Consider the following 23,101-nt stretch of genomic DNA (forward strand, 5'->3'; position numbering starts at 1 on the left):
GAGGTCCCTCTGAAATGCGTGTACATACACACGTATATGTGCACACACTCGTGTTCTGCAACCCTTTTTGAATGAAAGCCCTCACTGCGTTCCTCCATCCCAAGAGTCTACAGGTAGAAGTTTCAGGTTGTGAGACGTCCTGGCAGAGGTCTCTGCCCTCCCTCCATTTCCCTCCATTGCGGGAGGATGCCACGATGGGGAGAGCTGCCTGGCTCATGCTGCTGGCAGGTAAAGCTTCCCTTAGGATGGCCCTGGCAGGAGCAGGGTGAGCCACCCTGCTTGGGGCTGCACCGAGCATCACCAGACTCTAGTACAGGCACCAATGCAACACAGTACGCTGGCCAGGGGCCAAGTAAAGTGGCAGTGGTGCTGGGGGAGCCACTAAAAAGCCATCGGGGCTCAAAGACACAGCTGGCCTCTGCTGCATGTCACTGGCAAAAAGCAGGACAAACCCCTGATTTGCCTCCCCAACAGCTCCTTTCACCTCCAAGCAGAGCAAGACAACCACATCCACACTGGGGGTGTGGGCAAGGCATACTCACTGCCTCTTCCACAGTCCCATTTACCTCAGCTGCTGGGCAGCTTATTGACCCATACTTGCCCCCCATTATTAAAAGAAGGCTTTTTCGATAAGCAATCAATTCCTAATGGAACCCTGATACTCATCTGTCAGAGGCAACGCGTCCCACAGGGCAGGATCCTGCAGCCAGACCCAGCACGGGCATGTCAGATGGATTTTTTTTAATGCGTTGGTCAATAAACTTCCATTTTCTGTGGAAGAATAAGCAGCCCCGTTCGCTGTTTACAGACTACTGAACCCTGGAAGTATTCCTGTAGCTTATGCTGTTGTCCGGAGGGAACTGCTGAAGGTTTGCTTACAGTAGGATGGGGGACTTTAGAAAATATTTCCATTTAATAATACAGAAAATTATTTGAGCTTTTGCCGAAGTCTCTCACAGTGAAGGAAAAACACGCCTATGTTGCCGACATCGTTAAAGCAGATGTGCTGCTCTCGGTATTCTGATCTCTCAATATGCTGGTTTAAATTACAGATTTCAATTATCATTTGGAAATGAACTTTCAGTTTTGTAATTGCTGTCACAAGTCACACAGATGTCCTCGCTGAATTCGCAAGATGAAAACACAGTGTTTCTGGTCCAACTGTGCTCCCTTCAGTCTGCATAGTAATTGCCAAACTGCCACTTTTGATAAGGATTTGCAGAGTCACAGGCATTTACCCTCAGGGCTTTGTGAGAGGGATCCACTTCCAAGCAAGCCGGCTGCTGGAGATGCTCCGAGATGATGTGGTCTGTCTGCAGGGGAGAGAAAGAGGGCTTTAGGTAAGCTTCAGCTTTAGGACTCATGTGGCAGCAGCTCTATTTTTCCACTGAGAAAGATTGATTCTTGATGGTGTGCCCTTTTTTCACGTTTCCCTAATACGTAAGATCTCTTTGCCGACTTACAGGAACTTCTGGGTGGGATCCAAAGCTGGCGCCTGTTGCCAAGCCAAGATCATACTACACCTCCTGAGCTTTCATTCACTGGGAAGGGAAAGATTAGTTCTCTCACTGTCCGAGCAGAAATTACCATGCAAAGGAAATCACTCCAGATGGTACATGCTATATAGGGGTACATACAGCAGGAGACTGTTTTTCATATTTTGGAGTTTCTTAGCTGGTGAACTTCAAGCATATTTACTGAATTGAAAAGAATACTAGATAATTCAGTGCTGAAGTTCAAACGCTGGGGCAGTAAATTGGATTGTGAAAGAATGATGAGTCTCAGTGATATCCATTTTCTTGCTTTTCACATCTGCTTGGCTTTATCTGCTTAACCCACATGGCCAGGAAGACAATGCTGCAAGTGCTGCGAAAGGTGAGGACACTTCTACGTCACCGCCTAGCATTGCAGTGTTACTTATGATCAGTTGGTTAATACCTAGATTAAATACTCCTGAAACGACATACAGAGTGCTGTCTGGGCAAAAGTTGGATCTTCGTGCATATAGGAAAGGCACTTCACAACTTTAGTAAGACACAATGACTGTGACATCAGAAGATAAAGCACACTAATTCCTTCAGTCAACATCACCAGGCACTGAGCTGCTCCTCAGACTTCCTACTGCTGGCACCAGTAAAGGCTGATGCAATCACACAGACCGAGGCTGCCTGTCCTGGGGAGGATGGTGGTGCCTGTGCCTTTGGGTGGCCAGACCCATCCCCTGCCACAGCTGGGAGCATCTGCTCATGCCCAGCCCCCTGCTCCGGCTGGGACCACCAAGTACACCCAACTCACGGCTTGAAGGGAGGTCGGCTGAAACAGGACACAAAAGTGTCTGTGCACTGGTACTGCTGCCTGGACTCCTAAGCAGATGACAATTTTAATGTATTTTTCACAAAACACCCAAGGCGAGCCTTGGCACTGCGGCACTCTGGCTTTTAAAGTTTCGGCTGTTCAGACTAAAAAGGAATGGGAACTTTGCAATATATGGTGAGTGTATAATTTAGCTATATTTTTTATTTTAAATTAAAAGTATTTCTTTCCTAAAGTATGCCATTTCATAGCATTTTGGACAACTACTTACACCAGGCTGACTGAGATTCAGTCCTGACTCACTTGCTCTTTTACAAGTGCAGGCAATGAATGTAAGTATCCATTCTTCTCCTTTTCATAAATGCTTTCTTTTAAAAAAGCACTGGTGAGCTGAACACCAATAAATATCAAGTAATATTCCAGAAAGTGCTATCAATGATTTCTACGTAAAACAGGGATGTTTCATTACTGCCATGTCAGAGTGAATCATAGAATCACAGAATGGTTTGGGTTGGAAAGGACCTTAATAAGATCATCTAGTTACAACCCCCCTTCTGTGGGCAAGGACACCTCCCACTAGACCAGGTTGCTCAAGGTCCTCTCCAGCCTGGCCTTGAACACTGCCAGTGATGCAGGATTCACAACTTCCTTGGGGAATGTTTTCCAGTACCTCACCACTCTCACAGTAAAGCATTTCTTCCTCGCATGGCCAGCGCCTCCCCAGCCCCCAGGCACCCAATGTTGAAGCACGCGTCACTTGGATAAGATGCAACCCAACGGCAGCACGTGCATCTCTATCCCATTGAGGAAACGCTCTGGTGCTGGGGGACCAATACCTAACTCCAGGTGAAAAGAGAAGACTTTGGCAAAGCCAGGACCAGAGGGCCAGGGCATATCCTGCTCCTTGCACTGGGCTACAGCTGCCCATCAGTTTGCACACCAGCACCCTAACACAACCCAGGGGCCACAGGCCATGGTGTGGCTGCCCTCACCAGTGCAGCACTTACCAGCTCTGGCTGGAAGGCTGCCAGTGACCTGTGCAGCCATGCCAGGCTGCGACTCCTGCCCTCGCAGCGGCCCAGGCCCAGTGCTCCCTCAGTGCCAGCGTGAGCGATGCAGAGCTCTCCGTGCTGGATCAGCCTCAGCCAGGTGTAGTTGAACTTCTGGTTCTGTGGGGAGAGACCAGGAAGAGCTGTGACCCCACTTACCTTCCATCAGCAGGGCTGGCTGCATGGGGATGGCAGCTGGCAGAGGCTCCCCAGCAGACTCTCTTCTCTCCTTTCTCCTGTCTTCACCCAGAACCAGGGGATAAGAAAAGCTGTGATCCATGGGAAGACCTTTCCTATGGATTTGCAGAGCAAGAAAGCTCAGAACAGCCCTGGTGCAGGCTCTGAGAGTGACTCCTGGCACAGCAGCCTTGACCCCAAAAGTGACTGCTGTGTGCTTCTCTGCCCTGCCATCTGCCCTGGCTGCACCCCAGCACCGAGATGCAAACAAACCCCTGTACATGATAAGCCCAACACACAAGCCAGCCTGTGACAGAGCAGAGAGCAATTAGCAGGGACCTGCCTAAGAAACACTACCTGTAGAGGAAGGGAAAGATTGTCCACAGCGGCGGCTTCCCCCATCGAGCAACAGAGTGCAGCTGGATGTTTTGCAGCAGCACAGAAAGCATAGGCTTGCATTTAAATGTTTCTCCCTATTTTCACATGCAGGCTCATGGCTTTATCAAACTTTCCTATTCCAGATGAATTTGCTGGTTCTGGGGTTGTGGGCTGGCTACAGACTTTGCAAACAGGGAAGTCCTGCCCCTTGCTGTCTGCAGCCATGTGCCCTATGGGAAGGAGTGCTTTAGCTCCTGAGGGAGGGGCAGGTCACCACAGGAAGGTACAGGAGCTCTATGCCACGCACAAAAGATAGTATTACATACTCAGTATGCAGGGTATCCTTACCTTGTTGTTAACGTCACATGCCTCAAAAGCTAGAGTCGTGTTTTCCACAGTGATGCATCTTGCCATGGCTTTGTTAACAAGCTGGAAAACAGAACAAAATTCAAATTCAGACATAAATTCCCAAGAAAGAGGAGAGGCTGCTATACTGCAGTTAACCTCCTGGATTCAGAGACACTGATTGATACTATGCACTTAAGTAAGTAAAGCAGAGATGATGTGTTGGAGAGGTACGTAAATACGTATCAGGTCCATTACACATGTTCTCTACCAATAAAACCTTGAAACTAGCCCTTACTAGAAACATTAAAGGCTGGATGAAACATGCTCTTTTCTGGGTTTGTTTTTTTTTTTGACATAGCTCATGTTCCTGTTGTGCAAATCACCAATCAACAGCTCCCAGCAGTAACAACTGCAGAATCTCTTCCCACTGCTACCCTGTGAAGGAGGGGAGCAACCAACACGTGCAGCTGACACAAATGCCTGGTGGTCCCATCCCTGCCCCAGCTGGTCCCCTCCCAGCTAGGGCACAGACCCCACAGCTGGCCCCAGGGAACAACTCTATCGCTGTATGTGATGTGCTTGATGCCCTACCTCAAGGCAACTCTTCCTGTTTTCCATCCAGGTTGGTTGTCTTGGTACCCACCATCAATGGAGAAACGGAGACACAGTCCCCTAGAGCGGGAACCCTGGCAGGAACATCATCATTAACTGTAACTGAACTGCTGTTACCTTGCCCCGGTGGGTGTAAGAGAGGACAGGTAAGCACTGCACTCTGGGTAGCGCAGAGTTTCCCTCAGCATGTGTATTCAGCCCCCAACTTGCTGCAAGTGAGCATCAGGCTCTGCTCCCTTCCCTGGCTTCTCTTTGCTTTTTCTCCCTGCAACCATCCCTCATGGGTGAGCCAGCACCCAGCAACTGCCCAGCACCAGCATCTGCACAGAGTGAGGTCCGCAAAGGAGCACTTCCTTCACGCTGTTTGTATGGCATGTTCAGAGGTTGCTCAGGAGTACGGTAAGTAATATGGGAAAGCTGAAAACACTGGACTGAGCTCTGCCAGCCCACTCCAGTTCCTGGGCTGAAGTCTACCACGCTGCAGGGATTCATGGCCATAAGAGGACTTGGTCGGCTGCAGTCTGCAGGCACCATCACCAGCTCCTCAAATAACTCCGTGGGGCCACTCACATCTCTAATTCCTTGCAAACGTCATTCCTTCTCTTTCAGAATTTCTGAAGAACTTATGAATTAATCCCCATAAATAAATAGGCTATTTGGAAAACAGTTCTCAAGTAACTTTGGACAGTGTTCAGCACAGCTGGAATTTGCAGAGCTAGCTGAAAAACAGATTTTCTGCCCTATTAAATTTTGAGAATGAAGATAAAAGAGGTGGCCTGAATCAGGACAAAGCAAGGCAGTATCTTGAAAGTTTTCACAAACACCTCTGACAAACTGAGGTTTTGGTTCAGGTGATACATGGTCTCACTGCATTGCACTGAATTTGACATTGTTTTACTGCTCTGATTAAAAAAAAAAGAGCAGAAAAAGTGAATACTTCTCAAAAAATGGGTGGGGGTTTATGTTCTCGGATTATGACTACTAATTCTTTTTCAAAAATGCCACTTAAGCCCATGTTTCACTGAATCCTTCAGTCTAATCCAAACAGTGATTTCTGAAAAATGCACAGACATACAAGTTTTGGAGCCAGAGAGACAGCCCTTGGCTCTTCTGCTTGCAGCCACTGTCACACTGAGATGGATGGATGCGTCTGAATGGATGCACTGCTCATAATCTGCTGAAGCACCCCAAACCTGCAGTTTCCTACAGCTTTTTTGTGAGAGCTGAGAGGTCACCAGAGGAAGCATGGCATCCCTCCCCATGCTCTACCCTCCCACACCTTCATGGCTTGATCATTAAAGCAACACACTGCAGCTGGCAGAGAGCCTGACCTGATCCCTAGGGATCCCTGTGATGGTGAACCTTCACATTAAGCCCTTGGCCCATAGACAAGCCTGAAACACAGCCGAATGGCTGATGTGCTGTTTCCTGGCTCCCAGAAGGGCTGGTGCAGTAACTGTGCCTTGGCAGGGATGGAGGGGACAGGCCATTCTAGTTCTCACTGTCCCAGCCGTGCCAGACCTGTGGTCACCGGCTTCTGGCCACCTCCTCTCAGCAAGTATTGCTCCTGCCATGGCACTGGCAGACGGCAATGGCTAGGACAGGCAGAAAACCCTTTAGCTTTCATTCCTGGAATCATTGAAATTCTTCTGACAGACCAAATATTTTACTTTTGTAATTGCCATTATAAGTATTTGCAATCAAAGCTGTATCTTTTCTGGGCAGAATGTCTGAGGTTTCTGAATGTCCAAAGCAGCAGCTAATATTCAGCTTAGGCTCAAGCCTGGGCCAAATTCAGAACCCATATTTTATTCTTGGCTAATTGACCTTTTAATGTTGGTAAAGTGACACTGAACACCTGAGGAATAGCTACACAAGGAGGACTTGGTGCCAGAGATCTACAGGAGTCTCCCAAAGCAGAGATGGAGAGAAGGCGGAACAGAAATGGAGCCTGACCCACTTATCAGCCAGCAAGAGCCTTGTGGAAGCAGGACTTAACATTTAAGGTGTTTTCTGCCCACTTAGCCTTCCCGAAGCACAGGCTTCTTGTGCGCTGCAAAGATGGGATCTGGCTCTCTCAGGCTGCAGGCATTGCATGGGAAAAGCGGATTTCTGCTGCACTCTGCTGGCAGCAGAGCACCGGTACAAACCTTGCCTGCTCCAGGCCCCCGGGGCAGCCCGATAAACCACTTCCCTTTCCTGCCGCGGCCAAAATGCTGTGCAGGTAGGGAGGATACTGGCTCCTCACCCTGGAGCACATCCCTGAACGTGTCTGCCACACGGGCAGCTCATCTAGGGTTGAAACTCTCAAATGGCTTTTTATAGGGAAATTGTCTCCTGGAACTGTGACCTATTTCTTCATAAAAACACTAGGGAATCCAGACCACCATGACATATTAAATATTCAGTAATGTTACCAAATGCCAGGGAAACAACTCAGCGTACTGGCAGTGTGTAGCTAGCCACTGAAAACATGTTCAAATGAAGGGCAGGAAGTCATCTGGCTACATACCAGACCACTGGCTTTAACCAGGGGAGCTTCCAGGTCTGGGTAGACATTCTCCAGGTACCATCGGAAACTTTTGCACTGAAGCTTCTTTCGCAGTTGGATTTGTTGAGTGAGGTCACCGACATCCACGTTTTTCAAGACTAGATGGTAAGCGTGGCCATAGAATAACTCCTTGTACTCATCCAGCCAGACCTCTGCAACGCGGGCCAAGTTCCTCTCCACTGTTCTCACACGATCTTTTGGGAAGGAATAAGGATTGTCGTTCCTGAAAATGTGCCCAACTCTGGAGCATGGAACAATCTCAATCTCTCCTCCGCACATCCAGACCTGAGAAACAGAGGTTGCTTTGACAGAAACACATGCAAATGTTGGGTGCTGGCATTGTGCAAGCCAGAAGAGAAATAGAAAACTAAGTAAACTGCCAGGCCAAATGGCGTCTCCCATGTGGGAGACCCTGGCTGAGCCCCACCACCAGAGCCAGGGTGGCAGTGATGCAGGTGTATGACAGTGACATACCTTGAATGAAATCTCCATATTTTCACCTCCCCAGACATCCAGCCCTGGGTCATACATTCCCAGCTCAAAAAAGTACTTCTTATTGATGGAGAACAGGCCACCTGCCATGACCGGGCACCTGGGAACAGAGAGCCCACACGGTGGGTCAGCTGGTCAGGGAATGCCCATCCCCTTCCCTTTGCCTTGACAAGGGTATCATTGAGAAGAGGGGCTACTAAATGCTGGGGGACGGTACCTGAGGCTGCACTTACAGAGACAGCAAGACACTACCTGATCAGTCACTTTGCTGATTCTATGATATTTGAGTGACTTTACCCAGCCTGAAAACCATAATGGCACATGGAAGGGAAAAATGCAATGATACGTTCCCCCAGCCCCAGCAGCCCCAGCAAAATTCCAGCAGTGCCACACGAGGTGAGAAAGGCTTGTTGGGCTTTGCCCGTCTCTGGTGATGTGACTGCCCACAGCATACAAAGTGCCTGCCTCGTATCCTTGAAGGCAAAGGAACAACGTTTGGCATTGAAGGAGCCTTTGGCACTAAGTTATTAACAAAGGAACAGGTCGGACGACAAAGCTCTCGCGTTTGCTTTTTTTTTACCTTATTATATCAGTTTCCTGGATTTTATTTTTCTCGATGATCTCTTGCGGAATCTGCTTCCATCCAAAATTCATTGGCCAAGTAAAAATCCCACGCTGAAAATTGTCCACGGTCATGTAACTAAACAGAGAAAAGATTGGGATGACTAATTCTGAGTCACATTCCTGATTGAAATGTCACCCTTAATGAGTGAAGATGAATATCTGTACATAATTAAAACAGGATTTTAACAAATTTCATCAGGAATCCTCTTCATGTACTAAAAGTTATGAAAAAGGGAAAAGGTGTGTGGGATAAATGAAGGGGCTAAGTCCACTGCTGATGTTAAGACCTGGTGCACAGCAACATGACATATCCCTTGTGAGATGCTGCTGAAGGTCAGTTAGGAGGTCTGGACCTGCGTCTTCCTGTAATTAGTATGTTGGTGATCCCAGTAAGAGGTTTCACTCAAGCCACTGGCATGGATTTTGGATATCCCAAGGCCACAGGCCACATTACCTCATGTCCTTGTCACTGATGACCTCGATGACAGGGCAGGCGACCTTGGTCCGGCTCAGGCGGACCCTCTCCAGCAGCGGCTCCAGCCACCCCACATTGCACTCCACATGTGAGTCCAGGAACGTCAGGATGGTGCCTGTGGCAGAGGCCAGGGTAGGATCAGGCCCCGGGTGCCCCTTCCCTGTTCCCATCCTATGCTGGATGGACACCCTGCGAGCTCACGGTAGTGCTGATGGTGCCATGACAGAGCCATAGCTCCCGAAACCCTCCCAGCCATAGCTCAGAGCATGTTTTTGCTACTCAGCCATGGAGGCCAGCAGAGTGAAGTGGGATGGCTCCTAGCAGAAATGGCTATTTCAATGCCAAGACAGCCTGGCCTGTGCAGGCAATGGAGGCAAGGCGGCACGGCTGGAGATCCCAGCTGTGGCTTGCTAGGGCTGTGCTGAGGTGCTGGACAAGACATAGCTCTACTACTTGTCAGATCCTTGTGCTTTACATACCAAAGAGATGCCATTATCTTACTGGGAGGAGACTAAAACTCAGTGCTCAAGATGGCTTATCAGCACCTGTGGGGGTTCCAGCCAAGACTGTGAAATGGCTTTCATCCTACCTTTGGCAATCTCTGCTCCTGCCAGTCTGGCCCGTATTAGACCATGCCTCTCCTTGAGATGGAGAATCTTCACTTTTGGGAACCGCGACATGTATTTGTCCAGCTTCTCCTTGAGGTACTCTGCAGGGAAGGAGGAGAAGGTGAGGTTGACTTAACCAATTTCGCACCCACTTCCAAGGTGAAAAGCAGTGGGCAGAACGTCCCTGGGAGCATCTCCAGACACACCAGGATCCTCTGGGCTGGGGTGTGAACATCTGGGCACAGCTGCAGGGCTTCTGGTGTCACAGACTGAGCCTGCTCTCTGGTGAAACTCCCAGCCACATCAGTGCCAGCAGGTTTCAGCTGGAGTTTAAAAATCTCTTCTGGAGACGTGTGTCCCCAGTACTCTGTGGTGGGCATGCTACTTGGTCCTGGGGACTCACCATGGGCTGTCTGGCTGCTTTGGATATGCCCTTCCAAAGGATGGGCTGCAGGTGGTGGTATCGTCTCCTGCTCCAAGGCACGGACTTGGCTTCTGCACAAGCCCAGTACATGCAGCAAAGGCAGGCATAGCCAGTGTGGGTGAGTGCAGTGTCTTGCTGCACACACAGCACATGGACAGTGGAGAGCAGCAAGTGCAGGGGTTTTGGTGATAGGCCATGAGCAAAATCTCAGTGGCATCACTTGAGTAGCTCATCATCCAAACCAGGTGTTGAGCCGTTGCTCAAAAACTCCAAAATGACTTTATTTTTCTCCCTTGTGCTATAATCGCAAATAAAATCTGGTTCTAAATACTTCTCCTTTGCCTATTTTTTTTTTATGCTCTACACATTTCTTGCTAGCAAGCACCGTATTTAAAGACTTTGCCTGGGTTTAAACTGCACAAGGATTTGCTGTAATGTATCTCCACTTCTCAGGGTGCTTCAGTGATGGTTTCCTGTGGCTGTGGAGGTAGCTGGTGGTGAACTCTCACAAATAAGAGTGTGAGACGTTGGTGAGAAAACTGCTTTGTTCGGAGCCAGACATCACCCACTTACACTGTTCACTCTGTGGGAAGGACCCCCAATCGCTGCCATAGATGGGCTTTATTAGTGCTCTCTAGGTTTTTTTCAGGAGAATCTAACTGTTTGCATTTCAAAACCAGTTAAAAGCTTTGAAAGTCTCCAAAGGTGAAACATCTGTGGACACGTTTGCTGTAGGTTATTGCTGCTGCTACTCGAATTACAGCAATGCTGAGCACAGAAGAACCAGCAGCTGGAAAATTACATTATTCCTACATTTTTAAGGGCTTAAGTCAGCAGAGAGCCAAAGCATTACAAAACAGAGGTTCAATATCATACAAAATGCCTGACTGCATATGCAAAGCTGCTGTGCATGTGCAGATGTCTGGCTCACCACTGCTTTTACTGCAACTATCATGTTCTCTGAGCAACTGGAGAAGTGCAGCACTGAAAACGTGGGGCACTCATCTGGAAGGTGCACAGAGAAGGATGACTGCATCTTCATGAACGTACAAGTCCTTGGCCCAGGATGCCCCAAAGATGGTGCTCCTGGACTGCAGTGCGTCTACCAGCCTCCCGCACATGTGCAAAGCCACGCACATGTGTAAACTTAGTGATGCAGAGCTGTAAACGTAGCAGCTGTTTAACTGAATGGACTAGGATGGGAGAGACGTGAATGATAAAGGCTGGCAGACGGCTTGGCAAGAACTGCAGCTTGATCCACCACAGCCACTCCCAGTGCCCATCTGACCTCTGATCCCCCTCATCTGGAAAGAACAGCGCAGGCTGGGGATGCACTTCAATATAGCGAAAGGAGAAAATGTGATTTCTCTCTACTATTCAGAATTGAATTACAGAGAACAAATTGCATTTTGGCCTCAAGTTATATTAGTTTCATAAAGGCAGAAGAAGCTTCACCTACTTTTAGTGCTGAAGTCGTCCACCAAAATGACTTCTTCAATCAGGTGTGGAGGAGACCTGCTGAGAACGCTGTGAACTGAGCGGAGGAGGGTGGACCACACTTCATCCACGAAGCACATGATGATGCTGGTGTTTGGGAGGTCATCATGAACACGCTGCTCAGAGCACCTGTAATGGCAACACAGGCTCACAGGTGATGGCCATTCACACTCCTGAAAGTCTCCAGGCTTACTGCTTTCTGGGAAAACATGCAGGGAGAGGGGAGATGCCAAATGTGAAATAGATAGGCAATGCCCTGCAACAGGATTTTGTTGGGAGAGGGAGCAGAAGGCTGAGTGGGGGGAACTCCCCATACAGTCCCACAGGGCCCTTCTTGTGGGCAGCCTCATGGGATAAGTTGTGCTCACTCCTTTCTAACAGGGACTTCTTTTAACTCCCTACCCGCAGTGACTATTTCTCCTCTCAATGAGCAAGATGGTTGAAAGGCCCCAAAAGTGAGGCTGATTGCAGCACTGCACCACTGGTCTCGGGGGCTCCTGCATGAAAAGGGTCCTGGTATGCTCCGAACACCCACAGTACTTGGCATCCTGCGCTGCGCGGGGTAGCCCCGTTGAAAGTAAAGAATTGGTGTTATGTTCAAAATGCAGGGAAACAGTCATTTATTTCCATGAAGGGTTACTCAGCACACCAACTCATCAAACATGCAGACAGTGAGGAAGAGTTTCCCAGTCCAACTGCTGCACATCACTCAGGGCATCCTGGAGAAAGGTAAAACACTCAAGCGTACAAATTTTATGTACAATGGTACTGGCAGGTCTGTTCCCTGAGCACCCTGTATCTCACGCCCTGAGCACCCATGCCTTCCCTGGGACACCCAGCCTGGCTGGGCCGAGCCCGCATGCAGCACCTGCTCCCCTCACAAACAGCCAGTGATACACATCGGTGGGTTTGAGGCGTGATGAAATTTCTCCTGTGCTCATGTGTTTGTCACTTCATTCTGCAACAGCCAAAACCTCAACGGCTGGATCAGGCCTGTGTCTTCCATGTTTGAACAAAAGGTCAGTGAGCAGCTTTTCTCATCTTCCATTTGCAAGTTGAGCACTGCTGTGCTGCGCGCCTTGGGGAGCAGGGCTTCCTCACCTCTGCTATCTCCAAGTGGATCTCCAGGCCTGCAGAATGCCTGGCAGAGCACTCCTCTCCGCCAGACTGCTCCTCTTCCTAAGACTGACAGTTTATCCCAGAATATCCATGAATTGCTGGGACTTGCTTTCTCTCTCTTGTCAATGAGCTGAAGGCTGATAGCAGGTTTTTCTCTCTTCCAGAGCAGACCTCTGCAGACAGGACAGACACCAGCCAATCTGCAGATGTGGACAATTTCTCAGTGATGAATCAAAACCACTGTCTATTCTGCTGTTAACAACAGAGAGAAAATAGACAGGTACATGGGAGCATATGGAAAACTGACTTCTTCCATCCCAGTGAACAGTCCCTCGGGTTTGGCTGGTGCTGGCTTGGATGATGACATGCAGCTCAGACCATGTGGTGTTTTGAAGGAAATTCAGAGGCATTTCAGGGCTTCACAGCTAATCAGAATTGCGCCGGTAAGTGAAAATATCCCCAGAATTACTCTCTGTCACAATCCCTGGGATGTGTCTTTCCTTCTCTTTCTGTAGCCTGGCTCACCTCAGACAGCAGCCAAGGCTGGCTCAGCCAGGAGGGGATGTGCTGCCTGATTATGGTTTGGTTGCAAATGTTAAGGGTGTTGGCCCGTGGTGATGTGACCCCTCTGCAGTATGGGGAGGGAGAGTGGTTTGGGCATGCTGGTAGGACTTGCAGGGTTCAATGGAGAGAAGGCAGGGGCTGAACCAGGAAGGTCACTTGCAAGAAGGAGACAGGACAACAAGGGACAGCTAAACTAGGAGAAAATAGATGAATTGTAGTTGCTCCTACAGCGAACCCAAGGAGGCAGCTTGTGGTGGGAGGAGGTACAAGCCCACAGATAAGGTGGCAGCTGCTGAACACAACAGCTTTCATTGCACGGAGAGAGGGATGTGAAAGCAGCTGAGAAAACACAGCCGAGACCCAAGCTACAAAGTCTGCATGCAGTCAGGCAGGACCTGCTATGAGGACATCTCTCTTAGCTCCTTCATCAGCAACAAACAGGCCTTTGGCCAAAGCCTGCACGTACCCTTGGCAGCTGGAAAGCGCCCGTGTGAGAATGAGGAGAAACCTCAAATGGAGGAACATCTTTTCCTCCATTCTTGCCTAGAAAAGTAGGATTTCTGGGCAGAGAGCACTGTGTTTGTTATTGCTGACCCCCAGCTAAAGAAATTTCATCATGTCCTGTGTGAGTTTGGGCTCTGTTTCTTTGCTAAGTATACACATATATATACGTAACTATATATTTTTTAGATATGTATATATAATTAATATATATAACTAAAGGGAAATAGATGTCAAATCCTTTTGAAATTTCTCTCCTAAACAGGCTTTTAAACAAAAATAGCCCACAGCCTTTACATTCTGTTGATACCACTCTGAAAGTCAACAAAATGTAGGCTCTGAAGTTGCTGAAGTTGCTTTGGGAAAGCATTACCTTCGATCTGCTGCCCCTGAGCTTAGAAGCAGCCTGGCCCTGAAGACCTGACCTGCAGGGGTGCCCAGCCCATCTTTTCCCAGCTCAGTCAGGCACAGCTAGGGTCCTTCCCCATGCCTGCCAGCATGGGTGCCAGCTTACCCAGGCTATACTCCGGTATGCGGTGTGCAACATTTTTTTTCCCAGGCCAGGAAATCTTGGTCCTTGTCTAAACCTGGATGACTCAATTGTCCCAGAGAAGCTATGTCAGTAGCCTGGGGAGGGGTCAGAGGCATATGGGGACCTTCACTCACAGCACTGCAGTGTTGGGCTCAAATGGGGTCCAGCTCCTCCTTGGTGGGACTCTTCCTGCATGCACTTCTGCAGAAGCTGAGCAAGCACCACCACGGTAAGAAAATTCAGAAAACAGCAAGCATTGCACACTGGTAGGCATATTGAAGGCTGTGACAGGGCACAGCCAAATTGCTGGCCAAATTTCAGCGGCCTAGTTCCGCACTCCAGCTAGGATCAGAAGAGGAACTGCAGTCTAAACTGGGACAGACTGGAAGCAAAAGCAGCAACATGCTGTTTCATCCCTGAGAGCTGCCAACAGCCATTGGAGTGAGCTGGCCCATAAGGCCTGATATCTGCCATGCCAACCAGCCAAGGGCAGAGCCTGCACAGGCTCCTGCCAGCGCCAGGGCACCCAGGGCAGCTTCCCATGGCCGTGTGCCCCAGCGCAGCAGCATGCATCCCCAGGCAGTGCTGTCAGTGACGTGCCCTGTTTGGCCAAGGCGTTCCCCGAAACGCCCAGACAGCAATGCTGTTTCCTTCTGGGCAGGTGTGTGGCACCCGTGGCATGCAGGCTGCACTTACAAGCATTTCTGGGTTCTGCTCCACAGCTTTCAGGACTTTTGGTCAAAGACCAAAACACAGTGCTTTGAGCCACCATGGCTCCATTTCTCTGCACAGGTGGCTCCTGTAGCTGGCATCCTCCACTCACCATAAACAGTGAGCACGAGCAGTGCCATGGGAAAGTCTGTGCATTGGCCTGTGGGATGGGAGACAAACCATGGCACAACTCCCCTTCCACCACATCCATACACTGCAAGTGTGGGAACAGAGACATGGGAGAAGAGGGTCTCTGTGTGAGGCAGGTCTCTCACTTGCCAAGGGGCTGAGAGACGTCTGCAGTAGGAAAAACTGAGTATAAAGAGATGAACCTGCCATTCATCTGAAGCAGCACCTTCCCTGGACCCTCCCCACAGTGGCTCAGAAGAGAGCCTGACCCCTTCCATCAGTGGGCAAGGCGCTGCCCACATCTCACCCTTTTCCTTTCTATGGGCACTACAGGGAGGGAGTGTCTTTTAAATACAATACTGAGATTTGCAGAATTAGCTATGCATTTCACCAGAACAGCTGTAGCTCAACAATTTTCCAGCTCAAACCTCTGCATTCTCCCTATGTATGCCCACAAACTCGAGTTCCTGAGCCGCCTCCACAGAGTGGGTACCGATGGCAGTGCTCTGTAGCACAATGGCAGCAGACCTGCTGGCCTGCATAAAGGATCGCTCTGAGGCATGTCCCCTGGACCACCTTGACTGCTGGCCAGTGTGTGCCCCTTTTGACCACATCAGCGCTCAGCCCGTGGCTTTGCTTTTAGGGCTCCAGCAGTCCCTCCAGGCAGAGGTGGCTGTTGTGGTGCCTCTACCTTGAAGGAAGGGCAGCGGCTGCTTGGAGGAGCGAGAGCACCTCCAGGCAGGGGGCTTCTACAACCAAGAGAAATCAACTGGTGCAGGGGTGCTCTGGGAGGAAAATGCACAAATACTGAAACCAAACAGTGCTCAGTGTTGCACCTGAGAAACCAGATAAAGTGTTTTAAGGCACAAAGAGGCCTGCGCCACACTGCCCACCTAATGTGCCCCAGCCTCTTTGGATGGCAGGGCTCACGGTTAAGACGATCTGCAAACTTTACTCAGTTTTAGTAAGAGGCTGCTCCTACGTGGAAAGGCAAAAGTGGTCTCACAGCTAGAAGCACAAAAAGAAGGTCACAGTGCACCCTGCAGCCCTCCCCAGGAGCCACTGAGCGCAGCACAGGTACTTGTGCAAGGGAAGATCTTACCCGGCAGGCCTGGTGTCCACTATGGCTCGGTCTACGGGAATCAAATCGCTGAGGTAGACATTAAAGTTTCCTTCTTTCCATCTACTTTTTGCTTCTTCTTGCTTGTCAGCAGGGACTGAAACAGGGTGTCCAAACTGGCCAGGAGCTTGGGGGTCTCTTGGGGAAAGCGTTGCATCCATGGACAAGACCCTGTGGGTCCCCGGGCTGCCGGTGCCCGTCTGTTCCTGTCCGCCCTTGCCAGCGGCACGCGCCCTGGGAGCTGCTCCTTGCGTTGCACCCCATGTCCGGCCACCCAGTGCTGCAGCCCCAGTGGTGGTGTTCGCAGCATGGGTGCTGTCCCCATTTTTGTTAGCAAGCTGCCGCTCTTTGTGCGTTTCTTGTCTCTCTGTGATGTTCCTCGCAGAGTCAGATCCCAGGCGTGAGGCTGCTGGGCTGTCCAGTTTTATCCCCTCTTTGCCAATGAGGATGAAGTGGTTTTCGGAGGAAGTTTCTTTCTTTCCCACTTTCACTCGCTCCCTCCCAGTCAGGGCTCCCAGCTCCGCTGACCGAGGTGGCAGGCCGCCCTTCACCAGCGTGCCCGCGGGCTGCTGCAGGCTCTGTTCAGCGGCATGCCCGGGCCCCTGCCCCGCCGGCCCCCTGACCCCGACCAGCCGTGCAGGCTCGGAGAGCCCCGCGCCCGGCAGGGCTGGGGAAGGGGGCTCGGCGGGGGAGCCTGGCCGGGACGGTGATGCCTTCAGCGACCCAGCTCTGCTCCCGGTGGGCTCCACTACGAACTCCGCCGCTGCCTTCGACCGGGGTCCGCTCGCTGCCGGTGCCGCCACGGCCCCTGCACCGCCCCGCAAGTTTACAACCGACCCCGGCGGGGTGGGCCTGGTCCCCGGGGGAGCGGCGGGGTGCCCCTCGGCGGGCCGCCCCCTGCCCCCGGCGGCCGAGGCCGGGGGGCTGGGCGCCCGGGGAGGCTCCCGGAGGGCTGCCCGGGAGCCCGGCGTCCCTGCGCCCCGGCGTCGCCCGCGGCGGAGCCCAGCGGGGTCGGCCTGGCTGCTGCCCGCCGGCGCTTCGGGGCCGCGCCAGGGGCGCGCTCGCTCCTGCCCGCGGTCCGCTGCCTCCTTCAGCAGCCGCCCGCCGGCGTCGCCGAGGGAGAGGCGGAGCGCGGCCATGTCGAGGAGCAGCCAGACGACGGAGGCGGCGAAGACGAACGCCAGCGCTCGCCCGCTACCGCGGAACAGCCGCCGCAGCCCGCTCATCCCCGGAGGCCGCTCCGGGCGGGCGGGCGGACGGAGCACCCGGACCGGCGCACCCCGTGCCCGCAGAGAGCAGAGAGGCGGGCCGGGCTGGGGCGCCTCTCGCCCCACCCAGCGCCGGGGGCCAGCGCTGTAACCCAACACCGGAGGAGGCTCGGCTCGGCCCGGCCCGGCCCGGCCCGGCTCGGCTCGGCTCGCTCCGGCCGGCGCTCTCCTCCGCCTCTGCACGGGCCTCGGCGCAGCGCTGCGCTCCCATTGGGGACCGTTGTGTGCCATCCGCGGGGGACACCGTGGGGGCTTATGCGGTCTATTCCGGGGTGCGGAGCGTGCGGAGGGTCTGCTCCCGGTGAGACAGCAGGTCTCGGGGCAGGGGCAAGGCACCCCGGCCAGCCCGGGTGGGAATGCGGATGCAAACTGGGCTGCAGCTAAGCGGTCCTTGCACAGAAGTGAAGCAGTGTAAGTAGGTTACGTGGCAGCAGCCGCAGAAGTGTGGAGGTTAAGGCTGTCTGCCGAGTACGGGGTTGTTTTCCCCGTACCTGCTTCTATTCCAGGGTGCACGAGCCGCGGCTGAACGGCGCTGGCTCAAAGAGGGAGGCAGAGCCCGGCAGTCTCTCGAGTTGGGTTAAAAAGAGCCGGGGCCAACCGGACAACGGGCTCTGGTGGGGCTGGGGGCGTCAGGGCGGGGTGGTCATCGCGGGCAGCCCTGGAACACCCCGGGCAGCCCCAGCGCACCCGGTCGGGTCTGCGGGGCCGGTTGTGGGGTAATCCCTGGGTGCAGTGCCTCCGGCCGTCCCCCGGTGTCGGGGTGGCAAGGGTGACACCCGGCCAACGCCACAGCAGCTGGCTGCTCCTGCAGTGGGGCTGGGATACTCAGGAGATGCTCTGCGGGAGGTGATGGTTCGTCTGTCACGGTGAGCTCCGCATGCTGGGACAGCCACGCAGGACCCCCGTGACTGGATTGCACCAACTGAGCAAAACCAGGGCCCGGGGGGCCTTTGCATCCCAGTGCTGCCAGGAGCTTTGCAGTGGAGACCCTGCTACCAGCAGCCATTGGCCCACTGCCCTGCCAGGGAGCCTCTATGTGCCGTGCCAGGTCCCCTCCATTAGCAAACCTGCGGACAACGCTGCCCAACTGGTGTGGCATCCACTGCGCCTGTGCACACGGTCAAGTTAAAGAGCTGTAAGGTCAGCTGTAGCATGTGAGCATCAGCTGTGAAACCCCGGTATGGGCACTAATTGAAAGAGGAAAAAGCCCGAGCTGGTCAGTATTTTACAGCTTGCTTGAACTCTGGTATTAATAAATTTAAAAGAAATGCATGGGATCCCAAATCACAGGGCAGGAGATATTGTTTTGTTGTTTTGTTTTGTTTTGTTTTTTAAATAAGGGGGTCCAACCCACTGCAGTGCATATGAATATTGAAAGGAAAAGAAATGAGGGGTGAAAAAAATACATTCATACTTTAAACCCCCAGTAATTTCGAAGTCCAGCCTATGGTTATATTGTGAGATTGAAAACACGAAATAAATGGCAGTTCTGGTGTTTTTCCAAGGCTTTTCTTTGTAAAACAAACTGTCTTCAGACGTGGCAGGCAGTTCTGATTTCAGTAGGATTTGTGTGTGTGGCTGGTGCATGCTTAAGGACCTTCAGTAAGCTGGAGTGAAGGATAAGATTGCAAAAGGACTGCTAAAAGGGGAAACAATTGAGCAGCTGTTTGGCAGTAAGGAAGCTTGGAGGCAAGATTGAACTTAAATAATACCTTTGGTTTGGAAATAAATGTTTAAGCAAACTATGGACTGTGGGTCCATTCTCCACGCTGGCATTGTTTTTCAATTTCTGTTTTTTCCTTCCCTTGCCGTTCCTGACCAACTCACCCAGCAGCTGGAGCACTTGGATCCCACTCCAGCGTGCCACCCTGGTGTGGCTGGGTTCTTTACTGCTGTGGCTTGGCCATGGCACCAAGGGTCATGCTCTGGGCTTTGGGTGCATGTGCCCTCCCCCCCCCCCCCCCCCCCACCAAGGAGCCAGCCCAGGGGTGCAGTGTGGCTCAGACGCAACTATGCAGGGGACCTGGCTGTGGATGAGCTTTAGCCCCCCAGACCTCAGTCCCCAGGACTGTGGGAAGCATGTTCCTCTGCAGATGGGAAAGGCCAGACAGCCTTTTTTCTAACAGGGAAGCATGTTACAGGCAGCATCCAACCCTTCGTGGGGCAGGGAGACAGACCCTACACATTCCTCTAAGCCTCAGCTTCACACTTAGGAGTTACGACAAAGTTGTTGCTGTTTTGGTATGGTCAGGCATTCCCTCTGCTAGCTCTGTGCTTTGGCTCTTCTCCCTGGCAAGTATAAGTGCTCCAGATAGTTGAACAGATTCCTTGACACAAGACAGCTGCTTTTGTAGGGAGGAATTAATTTAATCAAGGCTACTCCATCATTAAAATAATCCAAAGTGTCAGATGGAAAAGCAGAGAAGGAAGCTAACTTGAAAACTCAACATTTTTTCCAGCCAGAAGTGTCTCAGAAAATGAGCTAACTCTGTAATAAGTCACTCTGTCTCCATATATTTCAGGAATGTAGAAAAAGTACTGTCCAAAGAGAAGTCTTGAAGGACTGATCTCTTCCTGAAGCTTGGTTGGCTTGGTAAATTCTATTTCCTCTCTGGAACATAAGAGACCAGGCAGAGGTGAAGATAACACTGTGGTCCACAAAAGGCAAGATTAGACATGTGTGGTTGCTCCTACCATCCAGATTACAAGGGGCCCTTTTGGCTGAAATAGCAGAAAATAGTGCAAAAAGCTACCAAGCTCTTCTTTTGCTACAAGGCAGGACCTTAATTACTTGGTTACTTAATTACTTCCCATCATAGAGCACAACATGGGCAGCCAGCATGGATGTGGACCCAGGCACTGTGTTAAGCAAATCATGTTGAAAACAACATTTGTTTAAAGAAACCTGCTCTGTGCATGGAAGGGGACAGCAGCAAAGCATCGTCATAGAATCAGAGAATGGTTTGGGTTGGAAGGTTAGGTTGCTCAAAGCTCCATGCAACCTGCCTTGAACACTTCCAGGGATGTGGCACTTGCAACCCCACAGGGTTCAAGGCCATATTAGATGGGGCTTTGAGCAACCTGGTCTAGTGAAAGGTGTCCCTGCCTGTAGCAGGGGATGGAACTGGATGATCTTTAAGGACCTTTCCAGCCCAAACCATTCTGCAATCCTATGATTCTCTGTCTCAGGATGCTGGCATCTCAAATGCTGCAGCTGTCTGAGCAGGCTGGCTCTTTCAGTCTAGCTCACATCAGATCTTTGTACATGGTCCCAGCTACAAAGTCATGCTTTAGTTTCTGAAATACAACCATATCTACCAAATGTTAATAAACTACTAGAATAGTAGTGAATACAATTCACATTTTCTGTTAAATCACTTCCCAGATATAAGTTGTTAATGTAATGAAGTAGTAGGTATGTGCACTATATAAACACAGATGCATCCAACAGCATGTTGGCAAGCGGCAGATAAGCCTCAAAACTTAAGACTTGGTTCTCATGTAACTGCTGGAGAGGGGAGTCTCTGTGCAAATTCCCTGTGCATTTGTTTGACATGTTACTAACTGTAACCTCTGTGGTGGGATATCCTATTTTTCTTACTACGGAAACTCAGTCAGTAAAAGATTAGGAAACACTGAACTTAGAGTACCCTAGTAGTTCATCTGTACTGCCAGAGTATTAGTGATTTTCTTGAAGTCTCCACACCCAGCAATTATACGGTCAGACGAGAATGGAAACTTTGGCTTTGAAACAAAAGTTCATGGTTGTGTTCCGCAGGAAAACCACAAAGATGTAGATGTGGAAAACTGGGAAATACCAGGCAATTGTGTGTTGAATGCTTAAAAATCTGAAGACTAAGACACTGAAGTTTACATTTCTATTTTGAAAGGTTTCTGGATTTTTAAGCTGACCTTGTTATTCTGGGTGTGGGTGATTTTCAGTGTGTGATGGCTGTGGATGTTTTTTAGGTGATGTTTGCTAGGTGGTTGTGTGCACAAAGTATGACTGAGAGCAGCCTTCCCCCAAATGGAGCTGGTTATGTAAGAGAAGATTAGAATAGACATTTATGTTTATCTTTTGTTATAAATAGTGACCTAGATTCACCAAGATTCTCATGAAATATGCTGCTGTTACGTGCATGGTGGCATGCGAGGGTGCGAGGATGCTGGTGAAGGTGGCTGGGGTACCCGCACACAAGGGGGAACGCGCCGGAGTACATTCACTGGGATTGGGAATCGAAATAGCAGCGGGGCTTGGTAATTTGCATAGAGGTCATGTTTTGCTAATACGTGTCTTGTAGAAGCAGACAGCATGTAAAAGAGGATGGTTAAAACCTGACCCAGTAATGTTTTTAAATTTCAAATTATGCATAAAGTATGCATTAAATTAATTAGGGAATTCATTAAGAGGAGAAGAGTAAAGAAACTAGTTAGCAGTGTGCAACATTTAGTAATGTAAGCCATTTTCTATAATTGTTATATATAATTTGTCTCATAACATTATCCTTTGATAAATTATTGCAGCATAATATGATATATGTAGCTTATTAACAGTTTCATTAATTACTATTAGAGGAAAGACACTCTGAAATCTGGAACACATAAGAACAAATGTTGAAGCAGATGGTTGAAATTAGTGAAAAGCAATCGGTTGCTGAACCCTTTTACCTAATTACATTATTACATCAAAATAGTTAAACTAAATTTGTCAAGTTGTCGGCAAAGCGCGTGGATGTTTGGAGCTGCCGCCACGGTGTGAGGATCGCTCCTGGCCCCCAACTCCCTGCGGGGTGCAGGAACCTCCCGGACATCCTCCACTGGCTCCGATGCCCCTGTGCCATCCTGGACCTCCTGGCAGACCTCAGACCTTGGCCTCCTTGCCCCTCACCTGCATCCCAACTTGTCTTCCTCCTCCTTCCTCCTCATGTTCCTGAAGAGCATAGTTTCCTGCACCTTTCCTGCACAGTCTCGCTGTGCCCAGGCATGTGTTCCCAGGAGTGCACAGGGTCAGGTCTAGGGTCAGCAGCTTTTGTGGAGTTTGGTTCAGCCAGGTCAGGGATGGTGAAAAGGCTGCAAGCAGCAGGGTTGGGTACAGGGATACCCAGCTCAGCTGTTTGGGAAGAGATGGACACGCTTGCTAGAGAAGCGGTGCCACCCGTGATGGGCAGCAGTGGCAGAGGTCATTTGTGTTCTTCGCATTCCAGAGAAAAACAGCCTCTGTAGACAGTGCTCCACAAGTACAAGCATGTTAGCAGCAGCAGCCCTGGTGGAGTGATTTCGGGATTCTGAGTTTCAGAAGGAAAGATTTCAACTTTCCAGCTGACTCTGTGAGGAGGAGAAGATCTGTTTGGAGGGAAACAGGAAAGCTGTGGTGGAGCGAGAGTGACTTTTGTAACTCTTGTAGGTACCGATGCTAAATGGGTTTCTAGCCTCTTTGCCCAGCTTGCTGCTGGGCTTCTTTGTTTTCTTGATACAACCCTGAAGGTTCCTTTTGTTTTGGACCAGGACCCATGAAAGGATGTTTGGAAGATAAACAACCCCCAAAGAACTGGACAAACAGTGCCTGAGTCTGCTGGGGTACCTGAAATACAAACCTCGAGCCATGAACT

The 23,101-nt window shown here is 50.7% G+C and overlaps 1 protein-coding gene across 1 annotated transcript; it reads right to left on the reverse strand.

Moving 5' to 3' along the window:
* Nucleotides 1-726: 726 nt before the first annotated feature.
* On the reverse strand, nt 727-17,585 carry GALNT5 (polypeptide N-acetylgalactosaminyltransferase 5). The gene is made up of 10 exons (XM_065671197.1): nt 16,207-17,585; nt 11,511-11,677; nt 9,609-9,728; nt 8,999-9,134; nt 8,501-8,620; nt 7,903-8,020; nt 7,390-7,713; nt 4,266-4,346; nt 3,321-3,482; nt 727-1,313 (listed from the first exon to the last, which is right to left on the reverse strand). The coding sequence occupies exons 1-10, from the start codon at nt 17,448-17,450 to the stop codon at nt 1,173-1,175; spliced, it is 2,613 nt and encodes an 870-aa protein (XP_065527269.1). The 5' UTR covers nt 17,451-17,585; the 3' UTR covers nt 727-1,172.
* Between the last annotated feature and the right edge of the window lie 5,516 nt (nt 17,586-23,101).

This window comes from Lathamus discolor, chromosome 3, assembly GCF_037157495.1.
Source record: "Lathamus discolor isolate bLatDis1 chromosome 3, bLatDis1.hap1, whole genome shotgun sequence".
NCBI classification, from domain to species: domain Eukaryota; kingdom Metazoa; phylum Chordata; class Aves; order Psittaciformes; family Psittacidae; genus Lathamus; species Lathamus discolor.